Below are 12,371 nucleotides of genomic sequence, written 5' to 3'. Positions count from 1 at the left end.
TAATGGCTTAGAAATTAGGACAAGATATAATTCTGAGCTGCAGCACATATTGTAGGATGTACCAAATTAGTATAATGATGAGAAACTCAAAAGAGAACTCAATCAAAAATAGCTGCAAACCCATTCAAAAGCTGCAAGATACTGTATTATAAATACTTTCAAAACATGTCAGAGCAATCTTTTTCAACTTTAGCCTCTTTCAGATATGTAGATCCTAATTCTAGCTTGGGAATTCAGGGTATTAGAGTCCACACATCTGAAAGCTGCCAAGGTTAAGAAAAAACTGTGTTAGAGGAAACAATTTCAATGTAAAAAGAAGGCAACATGCAGGTTACCATTCATATATCCATGAAGGACAGAACAAGAGAAAGCACAAGAAAGCAACTTTTTTAATGAAAACTTGGATTAAGGATTTTTTTATATTTTAAAAACAGATGATCAAGGCTAAGTAAGTAGGCAATGGAATATTTTAAGGAGGAAAGGGAGGATTCCCTGCCTTTCATAAAATGATGGCAAACTTGGAAATAAATCATATGAATTATTTTATTATGAAATCTGTTTGCTGTAAGCAATCATTCCCAGAAAGTCAATCCATCTTGGACATTTATGCCCCTGATTCTCAGAAGAAAAGTAGTTTGAGAGCTGTGGTAAGAGCCATGGTGGTGCAGTGGTTAGAGTGCAGTACTGCAGGCTACTTCTGCTGACTGCTGGATGCCAGCAATTTGGCAGTTCGAATCTCACCAGGCTCAAGGTTGACTCAGCCTTCCATCCTTCTGAGGTGGGTAAAAATGAGAACCCAGATTGTTGGGTGCAATATGCTGACTCTGTAAACCGCTTAGAGAGGGCTGTAAAAGCATTGTGAAGTGGTGTATAAGTCTAAGTGCTATTGCTATTGCAACTACAAACATTTGCAGCTTAAAGGGTGGTTTTGAGTGAGGATTTTGACATATAGTCAAGCTTACTGAATCAGTGCAACTGAAAAACATAAATTGTTTGTAATCTGTGGTTTCTCACATGCTGGTGTCTTTCAGTCTAAAATGGTGCGATCAACATAGGTTTGCAGCACAATCTAAAAAAATGACTATTATTGTGAACTTTCATGCTAATTGGTACTTTCTTTCTTTGATAGTTTGTCTGTTGTAGTAGCATTAGAAATGCAGACTGCTGAATGTTTGCTAAATGTCAGCATAACATGCTACAAAGTAAAACAAACATTTCCTTTCTGCCCCAGAGGTCACATAAAGGTTTTCGTTTCTAATAAGTTCTGTCTGAAGTACATAGCTACCGGACATTGCCATTCTACCTAATCTTGCATTGAATTCTGTCCTCCTGTTTTCCGAAACTATTTCTTGTGCAAGAGGCTTTTGACTTTTGACCTAATTTCTAGAATCCTTTAAAATATTTTTTTTTTCAAAATCGTTTTAATAAAATGGCCAAAGCTACAGATGTTGATTTTGCTACATAGTCTATCACTCTGTAACCTCACAGAAAGAGTTTGTTTATGCCTTATTTTGGAATTAAATTATAGCATGGGAAGCTACACTAAAGTTATCTTACTGGCAAGATAAAATGAGATTATTCCACTCAAAGGCAAAGAGATTCAGCAGCACCAGGATGGAGAAATAGTTGGTGAAGATGATGGAACTTGCTGAGATAGCTAAACTGATTTCTTTAATTAAGGAATGGGCAATATCTACGTTTATTGGTGACTGGAAACGTATAGAAAAAAAGATGATTTATAGATTTGATGATTAGACAAGATAAATTATAGAAAGAACTGTATTGTAACCAAATAACAAGAGGAAATTATAACTATACTTATAACTGCTGTAAACATTAGAAACTACTTTTCTGTAATTTTTTTCTTTCTTTCCTATTTTTCTTTTACGCTTTTCCTTCTATTGCTCTTTTAGATTTTTTGTTTTCTTTTACTTTATGTTTGCCTTATTATTATTAATTTATATAATAAAGACATTAGATAGATAGATAGATAGATAGATAGATAGATAGATAGATAGATAGATAGATAGATAGATAGATAGATAGATAATAGATAGATGACAGATAGATAGATAGATAGATAGATAGATAGATAGATAGATAGATAGATAGATAGATAGATGATGGATGGATGGATGGATGGATGGATGGATGGATGGATGGATGGATGGATGGATGATAGGTAGGCAGGCAGGCAGACAGACATAAGCATTTGCTGCAAGGACAGTTATACTTCAATTTGCTGAAGAAACAACATTGTATTATGGATCACAAGGAATCAAAGAATGATTGTAAAGCATTATTTGTATTGCTTAACAATTAAAAGTGTAAGTGTTCAGATGAAAAAAAATAGAACTTCAAACTACTGAGAATACAGTACAAGTAAGTTCCACATCCACATCTTATCTATTTCACAATAATAAAGGTATGCATAGAAAGCCACAATGCACAGAAGTTTGGCAAAACATGCAGAAAAAAATTGCCTAGTATTATTTATTTATTAGGATATTTATTACAATAGTTATATATATCAACTCCAAAAGAACTTTGGCAGCATCAGTTCTGTCATACAGACACTCCATCCATCATTTAGCCTATGATGTCATCTAATGGCACGTTCAAATTTCAACTGATTTGTTTTCCATGTCCCATGTTGTCTGTCTGTCTGTCTGTCTGTCTGTCTGTCTGTCTATCTATCATCGTTATACAGCTGCCCATCTCACAAAATATGACTCTCGGCAGCACATAATAAAAATATAAAATAACAAGATTAAAAACCATTCTACAATTAAAAACATTAATATTATTATTTAAAGACTAGTGAAGAATATTAGGTATTATACTGTAACCACCTCATCAAATCATAATTTCTGAACTGAAAACCTGTTGAGACAGCCAAGTTTTGAATTTTGGAAGGTTGGAAGAGATTGTGCCAATCTCATTGGGGGAGGAGAACTCACTCTCATCCACAGAGTGGGTGCCACAGATGCTACTTACAATTCAATTCTCTAGGTCAGACTATCTCAAACTTGGATATATAGATGCCATATCCTCTTGGGCATACTGAATGGATGATGGAGGATCACATAATATTTAAAAGCCCAGTACTAAGTTAGGCTTCTAAATCTTAATCGCTAGAAATATGCATATGTATTATCCAGATTTTGACTGCATAGCTGTCTTCACTTAGTTTTTTGTATAGTACCTGAAAATAGAACCTGATAAACGGCTTAATGAGAAAGCATCCTTCTCATCTCACACTTACATTTCTAAATTATGTATTGTAGCACACCCACTTTCCTTATGTCACATTTGTACTATATACTATTCTATCTACAGTGCACAGATTATCACATATTCTGCTCCTCAAGTAGCTAGAATTATAGACTTTGCATGTCTCTTAATTTAAAAAAGAGGATCCTATTCTTACTCCCCACCAAAAAATTCCTCTGCTGTCACTTAGTGTAATCAATTTTCTAAATAGAAACAAATACATTTTATCTTATGGTTTAATGTGTCCAAGCAAAACTGATTTTCACAGAAATGCAAACATGTGATACCTGAAGACTAATCATATTACTAGTGTCATCCCTACTGTAATCAGTATTTTTTCCTTCTTTTTTTTTTCATAACTGTACAAAGGTAAGAAAACAAAGCAGATGCAGGAAAAGGTTTGAGTTAGGAAAATCAATTCTGTAAATGAAAAATTGGAGACAAAGTTGAGGAAATCTGGAATAGCAAAATGGTCTCAGACAACAGTTACAGGTAAGAGATGTGTTTGGACTGTCTACAATTGCTTATAAATCAAATATTCCACTGCCAAAATGGAAGGGGTTTTTATGTAGATCTATACTGAGATATCATCATTCCCATATCCAGTAAAAAAAATATAAGGCACAGATTTCTGCTATGCTATGCTATGCTATGCTATGCTATGCTATGCTATGCTATGCTATGCTATGCTATGCTATGCTATGCTATCACCTCTTACAATACCAGACAACACAGTATCAACAGTAGAGTCCTTCAAATTTCTAGGTTCTATCATATCTCAAGACCTAAAATGGGCACCTAACATCAAAAACATCATCAAAAAAGCACAACAAAGAATGTTCTTTCTGCGCCAACTCAGGAAGCTCAAATTGCGCAAAGAGTTGCTGATTCAGTTCTATAGAAGAATTATTGAGTCCAAACTAGACAGACACAGACTTCAACTGATAATTAGAACTGCAGGAAAAAAAACAATTGCTACCAACCTGCATTCCATTGAAGACCTGTATACTGCAGGAGTCAAAAAGATGGCTATGACAGTATCTACAGACCCTTCACATCATGGTCATAAATTGTTTCCACTTCTACCCTCAAAACGAGGCTCTAGGGCACTGCACACCAGAACAACTAGGCAGTTTTTTCCCGAATGCCATCATTCTGCTAAACAACTAATTCCCACAACACTTTCAAACTATTTACTGAGACAGTATTACTATTCTTCTTCTTATCCTTCCTATTACCTATCTCCTCCCACTTATGACTATAACCATGTTGCTTGTATTTTTACAATTTATATTGTTCTGTTTGTTTCCTAGTATGATCTGATTGCTTATTAGTAACCTATGGCTATCACTAAGAGTTGTATCTTATGATTCTTGATGAATGTATTTTTTTCTGTTTTTGTTTTTTTTTCGTTTTATGTACACTGAGAGAATATGCACCAAAGACAAATTCCTTGTGTGTCCAATCACACTTGGCCAATAAAGAATTCTATTCTATTCTATTGAACTTTTCAATTCCAGGTTAGAGTGTGAGAAAGTTTCATGCTCTCAAAAAGATCACTTGATGATTCCACACTGTATGACTTGTGGCAGGATGAATGAACAACTCCACTTCTTTGGAAAGTACATGGAAGCTTTCACTACAATGTTTGTTCTCATCCAATTCATTAACTTATGCCACATATTTTTTAAAGGGATCATGACAAATGTGTATGTGTATCTCCAAGAATGGCTGATAGGTATGTTTTATGTTACACTCAGCAATGTTAACCCCTGTTCAATATCAGATCTCACAATTGTTGATTCGGGTTAATGTCAGGGTCACAAGTAACACCCCCAATGCAAGAAGACTCCAAGGCTTGAAGTTTTTCAAATTTCGATTTTATCAGATATGTAATATTGGCACATCTGGGAAAACCCAAATCTGAAAGCTTCCAGGTTTTCTCCACCCAAAAGAGAGTCCAGCACCCACATGTCCATCACATGGTCCAATCAATGCACTGTCCCAAATGCCTCCCAGTCACACCAGTCCAGGTACAGGCAGGATGTCCTTGACTCTCAGAGTAAAGAATGTTATTATGGCTAAATATCTCTCCAACTCCATACAATCCCCCCTCCCAGTTTCCCACAGCACTAAATGTGGCAGCCCTGAAGAGCCAAAGTAAAAAATGACTTCCAGGACTGACAACAATTATTATAAAGGCCTACAAATAGTATCATTATATCCAAGCCAGGGAGATTACATGAGAGTTCCTTGCTTAGATAACGTGGTGGGAAAAGCACCAAAGTCTTGTTTGGGACTTCCTTTACGCCTTCCTTCAGCTAAACTCCAAACTACGACAACATATGACAATAGTCTTATTAAAAACTATTGTCTTTCTTCCCGACTTATCTGCTTGTCCTGTATCCAACACAACATTCAGCTACTCCAAGGGTGGTGCTACATGCCACCTTTTTCCTCCTGGCAATTTCTTTTCATTTCTCTCTGAAATGTGAAGACACAGCAGGAAGAAAAGCTTGAAGGCTCCAGAGCACAGTGTGATGAGTAGTGACAGTACAGTAACCCCTGGTGGGGGTGGGGGGGTGTTGGAGTGTTATATGTACTGTCTGTGATTCTCTTAAAAGTTCTGCATCAGTTTTTGGATGTCCAATTGAATTTGTATGCTTGAATTATTCAGAAACAAAACTGAATCACAAATTATTGATGATGCATATCCTTACATTATACCCAAACTGCAGAGATCCTGTAACTGATATTTAATCTGAGTAGTTTGCTCAAGTCTAGTTAGAAAGTTATAGCAATAGCTGTCAGAGTTTGTTGCAGCACAGACAATCAGACAATTCAGCAAGATTCAAAACTTCTTTATATATATATAATAACACATAAGGCAAATATACAATACCCATGCTGGTTTTTCCAACATGGTAGAGAGAAGAGATTGTACGTAGGTAGAAACACAGGCCAGGGCAGCATAGACAAAGTAAGACTCCTGTATACAGAACAGTTTAGATAAGCCACGCCCAGGCTCCTAGCTATCTCTTGTGGCTCATACAGCAACTACTATGTTTCAGTTACCAAACAGTCCCCATTGGCTGACCTTGTTGCCATGTCTACTCAATTGGCTGACCCTGTTGCCATGCCTATTCCAGTTCATGAATATATCTACACTGACAGTAGCAATAGCACTTAGACTTATATACTGCTTCATAGTGCTTTACAGCCCTCTCTAAGCAGTTTACAGAGTCAGCATATTGCCGCCAACAATCTGGGCTCTCATTTTACTGACCTCAGAAGGATGGAAGTCAACCTTGAGCCTGGTGAGATTTGAACTGCCAAATTGCAGACAGCTGGCAGTCAGCAGAAATAACCTGCAACACTGCACTCTAACAACTGCACCACTGTGGCTCTTAAAGTTATGCATCAGTTTTGGATGTCCAATTGAATTTGTATGCTTGAATTATTCAGAAACAAAACTGAATCACAAATTATTGATGATGCATATCCTTACATTATACCCAAACTGCAGAGATCCTGTAACTGATATTTAATCTGAGTAGTTTGCTCAAGTCTAGTTAGAAAGTTATAGCAATAGCTGTCAGAGTTTGTTGCAGCACAGACAATCAGACAATTCAGCAAGATTCAAAACTTCTTTATATATATATAATAACACATAAGGCAAATATACAATACCCATGCTGGTTTTTCCAACATGGTAGAGAGAAGAGATTGTACGTAGGTAGAAACACAGGCCAGGGCAGCATAGACAAAGTAAGACTCCTGTATACAGAACAGTTTAGATAAGCCATGCCCAGGCTCCTAGCTATCTCTTGTGGCTCATACAGCAACTACTATGTTTCAGTTACCAAACAGTCCCCATTGGCTGACCTTGTTGCCATGTCTACTCAATTGGCTGACCCTGTTGCCATGCCTATTCCAGTTCATGAATATATCTACACTGACAGTAGCAATAGCACTTAGACTTATATACTGCTTCATAGTGCTTTACAGCCCTCTCTAAGCAGTTTACAGAGTCAGCATATTGCCCCCAACAATCTGGGCCCTCATTTTACTGACCTCAGAAGGATGGAAGGCTGAGTCAACCTTGAGCCTGGTGAGATTTGAACTGCCAAATTGCAGACAGCTGGCAGTCAGCAGAAATAACCTGCAACACTGCACTCTAACAGCTGCACCACTGTGGCTCTTAAAGTTATGGCTTCAAAGAAAAATTACATTTGAGAAGTTTTCTTTAACTGTTTTTATATTTACCTAAACTGTTGATTCAAAATTCTAGCAAAGCCTATAAAAACATTAAGTCCATTTAAAGATCTTTCCTTTCTCTTCCATATCTCTTTGTCCCATTCAGTGAAACACTCAGCTTCCTCTAGTACTTGTGCTCCATTTCATCGTTTGCTTCCTGACAATTATTTCTCATTGTTCTTTCAAATGTGGCAACATGGTAGGGAAGGGAGCATAGAGTTTCAAGCACAGAGTGTGAAGAATAATGACAAGACATTAACCTCCAATTACAGTTATGGGCACCTGATTTCTAAAATATTCATAATCTGTCAGAGCAATCTAGAAAAGCATTTTCTGTTCCTTCATGTCATTGCTCTACCAAAGTTACCTGGGACTCAAAGAGAACAGAGCTCATTCTCAGCATCTTTTGCACAAAAAAATCTCAGGAACAGGAAATGGAACTGCTTGACCTGAAGCTACATTATGTAATATCCAGAATGCTGGGGCCATTGTGAAACTGTTTCATTTTCACATGGGAAGAACAGGAGACTGGAGGAAGAGCTGTCTTTACTTTTGTTTCAGTATGAGATTACTGGTTGCATATGAACCTGACAGGTTTTCGTCAAACAGCAGCATTTATGGGGAACATGAAGAATGGTGGTATCTGCAGCATTGTATAAATGTGTCCCTTTCGAAGGTGCATGCAACGTCAATGCACAAAGAAAAAGGACTGGGTTTAGATCACACAGCTGCAATTGCCACGTTGGTTGTTTTCTCACACACACACACACACATACAGAGTTCTAAGGTCCTTTGTTTATTCCATACTGGAAATTTGCCGGGCTAATTAATACATATGTGTGAATGTGGCTGATTCATTTGTAGTTCAGTAAGTAGTGTAGGAGAGATCTTTTAGAATATTTATGATTGCACTTGAGACTGAATGCTCACTTTGGTCTTGAGAGGATGTAAACTTCTCAACACCAGGAAGGGTGGTCAGCATCTAGGAACAGATCTGGCTGTGTCCCGAGGCATCTGGCCAGGTGACTCTGACTCTTGGAAGGATTATAGAACTCCTCAAACACGAGTAACCGGTATGGCATTATTAATAAATGTGTGGCCTTGTTTTAAATCCCTATTGTTGTTCTGGTCAGATACTAGTTAAGCAATTAATATTTGTGAGACCCTCCTGAGAGTTGCTGACACATCATCAATCCATCAATCATTGGCTGGCTTAAATTTTGTTGTATTTTTAAATTTATATTTTAAATTTATATTTTAAATTTATTATAATTTAAAATTTTATATGAATTTTAATGGGTTTTTAGAATTTTAAATGTTTTAAAGTTTTCGGCCAATTGTATAATAAGTTTTTTAATTTTGTTTTAATTGTATTGTTTGGGTTTTTATTCTGGCTGTATACCGCCCTGAGTCCTTCGGGAGAAGGGCGGTATAGAAATCTAATAAATAATAATAATAATAATAATAATAATAATAATAATAATAATAATAATAATAATAATAATAATAATAATAATAATAATAATAATAATAATAATAATATTGTGTGAGATCAACGACACAGACTCTAGCCTTGTTTTGCATGCCTTGCCTAAACAATCTGCCCAAGCCTGTTGGCTTAAGGAAGATAACTTCCGCTAGGGTCAATGCAAGATCCCCAAATTATTTTTTCCAATTATTGCTTGTGTAATGGCATGGAGCCAGCCAAGATATTTTCTAGAGAAAACATGCACAGACAGACAGATCCTGAAGCCCTGAGACCAGTGGTGAAATCCAAACTTTTTTTACTACCGGTTCTGTGGGCGTGGCTTTGTAGGCGTGGTATGGCTTGGTGGGCGTGGCTTGGTGGGCATGGCAGGGGAAGTATACTGCAAAATCTCCATTCCCACCCCACTCCAGGGGAAGGATACTGCAAAATCTCCATTCCCACCCCACTCTGGAGCCATTTGCTGGTATTCTGAACTACTCAAAATTTCTGCTACCGGTTCTCCAAACTGCTCAAAATTTCCACTACCAGTTCTCCAGAACCTGCTGGATTTCACCCCTGCCTGACACCAAGCAGCAAAGGGGAGCACTTTCAAGCCCTTCCCTCTGTTGCTTTAGGGAAGGGGTCTCCAAACTTGCCAGCTTGACTTGTGGACTTCAACTCCCAAATTCCTCAGAATTTGCCTGGGGAACTCTAGGAGTTGAAGTCCACAAGTCTTAAAGTTGCTAAGTTTGGAAAACCCCTACTTTAAGACACTAAGGAGAGTGCAAAAGATCCGAGGAATGGCAATACTGCCCTTTGTAGAGCCAAGACGCCTTTCCTTTGCAACGGGAGGCTTCCCCGTATCGCTGACCTAGCCGGAACAGGTGTTCAGGAGCGGGGCGAGGGAAGTGACGAGAAAGCAAGGGAGACTTAGCAGAGGAGCCAGACGGATTCAGGACCCCGGAGCTGGACAGCGCCCCAGCGCCGGAGCTCAGCTAATGCCGCTCAGGTTACAAGTGGCTGCCTTTCCTCCCTGCCCAAAGCGGTCTCTTTTTTCTGCTCCTCAAAGCACTCGAAGCCAGACTCTCGCTCTCCGCCTAGCGTGGAGCAATTTCGGCGCACACTGGCAGTCTTTCCCCAAAATCCCCCAATCTCAGGTCCGACGGCGGGTTCTGTGAGCCTCAGAAAGCTTATGGGATGGGGCGGGAGGGTTGCAATTCAAAATGAAAAGTCGCCTCACTTAAAACCCAGGCTCAAGAGCATCTGATTTGGAAATGTATCCTGAATATAGTTGGACCAACTGTTCGAGCCGCTTATTATTTCCAAACATGCGGCAACGTACTTTTCATCTCAGACCACAATGCAGGCTTGAGTCTCCGAGGAAAAGAACCCCTTTCTTTGGCAACTGCTTTGATGCAATTGCAGATTCTTACCACCCAAGGGAGAAATTCGGTTTGGGAAGCGAGGCACGGGCTCTCGGCGACGATAATAAGACAAGCCACGTGGGATAAAGGTTTTGTAGCCCCACCTAAATCCCACGCCCTGCAACCCACGCCCTGCTCCTTCCAGTTCGCTCCTTTCGAAGGCAGCGTTACAGGCAGCGCTGGAACACTTCTTCCCGCGACTCCAGCGTTTTATTGAAGCAACTTGCTAAACTGGCTACGTTGCCAGAGAAAAAGATCAAGCTCAGGAAAGCATCGAAGTGAAGAGGTTTGGATTGTCATTAGAAGACCCACCGCTTAGAAAGTGTCTTATTAGACAAGACACTTTGAATGGGCTAATTGCTCTCCTGGTCGCTCTAGCCATCGTTTTGTCTGTGCACTGGAATGTGCACCGAGCGCTCTGCTGGTTAACCCATTTGCACGCCCCTTGAGGAAGTGTCCCAGCACCCGTCGCTGACGACATTTTCTGAAGTTCACTTAATATTCCCTCCCCACTCCTTCAAATGCTTACAGGGAAGTTAAGGAGAATAAGCAGCGCCATTAACTTAAAAGAACGGCCGAATTCTGTTCTCCCGAAGCCCTTGGAGCAATTGAGCATGGTAACCCCCTAGAAGGCGGCCTGTTCCCTTGAAACTGCGGTAAGAAACCACGGCAGTTGCTTGGGTAGAACCACTGTCATCTTCTTTACCAAGTGGTCATTCTAGCCAAACGCGAACCCACATTGCGATCATCCCTTCGTATCTTTTCACCGGTCTCCATCCCCAGTAACTCCTTTACACGCGACCGCCACGATTCATATGGCTTTTTGAACCTTGGAACCATAAGCCTAGGAAATGCCAGTCCAGGAGGCAGCTTCGAAAAATGCTCGGCTTTTCGCAGGAATAGCGCACGCGAAAGGGAAAGCCAACAAAAGAGAAATCAGGAAGGCAGGTAGAGGAGCAAAAACTACCTGGAGATAGAAGCGTGGGCCCGAAAGAAAACGGAGGATTGGCACTGCAGGCAGGTAGCCTGGGATCCACTGCATTCCCTGCACCCTGAAGGAGTTAGTGCTTTCGCTTCAGAGAATAGCAGGGCCAGAGGGGGAGGGGGCTTAGACAATCTTTCCCAACCGCTCTGTCAGTGAAATGTGAGCTGAGAGCGCTCCCGCGCACGCTCGATTTATCTTTCTCTCTTCGGCGGTGCAATCGCGCCCCCATCAAAGCCATGGGTCTAAAGCCGGGCGCTTGGCTCTCGCCAGCCACCTGCTGCTGGAGCTGCCGCCCGAGCACGCGTCCTACCTGGAAGAGCCTGAGGATGTTGGCCACCATAATGGAGACGGAGCTGGCCGAGGCGCCAATGACTCCCAGCACCTTCTCGGGTTTGACGAAGACGGGCGGCTCGCCGTTGGTGCAGCGCACGTCGGAGGTGTCCTTCTGAATGAGCGCCTGGACGAAGGTGAGCGACTGCTCCAGCGCGTAGGTGTCCCGGGAGCAGGTGTCCAAGATGCGGGCGCCCAGGGTGACGTTGGGCAGCAGCTCGGGGTCGCTGTTGATCTGGTCCAGGGCGTAGAGCATGGCCTCCAGGCGGTGGACGCCGTCCTGCTCCTGGATGTCCCCGCAAGGCGCGTCGCTGGGCCCCCGGGCGTGGACCGGGAAGAGGCCGCCCAAGGTGATGTCCCCCTCTAGGCGGATGGAGTGCGGCGCGTACATCTCCTGGCCCCGCGCCCCTGCCCAGCACAGCCACTCCAGCAGCAGACACCAGCAGGGCAACTTCGGCAAAGTCAGCGGCTGCACCCCGCGGAGCCCCGGCCCGAGCATGGTGCACGGCAAGAGCAGAGAAGGCGGCTGAGCCGGCGGAGGAGGGCGCCAAGGAGCGGGCTGGGCTGGTGCTGGGCCGGTGCTGGGCTGGGCAGGGCGGAGCTGGGCGGAGCTGGGCTGGGTGGAGAGAAGCGC

The 12,371-nt window shown here is 41.3% G+C and overlaps 1 protein-coding gene across 1 annotated transcript in view; it reads right to left on the bottom strand.

Annotated features, from left to right (window-relative positions):
- The window catches only part of GRM7 (glutamate metabotropic receptor 7), a 539,227-nt gene extending 527,090 nt beyond the window's left edge, over window positions 1-12,137 (bottom strand). The window contains exon 1 of the mRNA XM_058171493.1: window positions 11,718-12,137. Coding sequence (XP_058027476.1) covers window positions 11,718-12,128 — 411 coding nt within the window. The 5' untranslated portion in view covers window positions 12,129-12,137. The remainder of the gene's footprint in view (window positions 1-11,717) is intronic.
- Between the last annotated feature and the right edge of the window lie 234 nt (window positions 12,138-12,371).

Source organism: Ahaetulla prasina, chromosome 2, assembly GCF_028640845.1.
Source record: "Ahaetulla prasina isolate Xishuangbanna chromosome 2, ASM2864084v1, whole genome shotgun sequence".
NCBI classification, from domain to species: Eukaryota; Metazoa; Chordata; class Lepidosauria; order Squamata; family Colubridae; genus Ahaetulla; species Ahaetulla prasina.
This window is presented reverse-complemented; position numbering and strand designations above follow the sequence as displayed.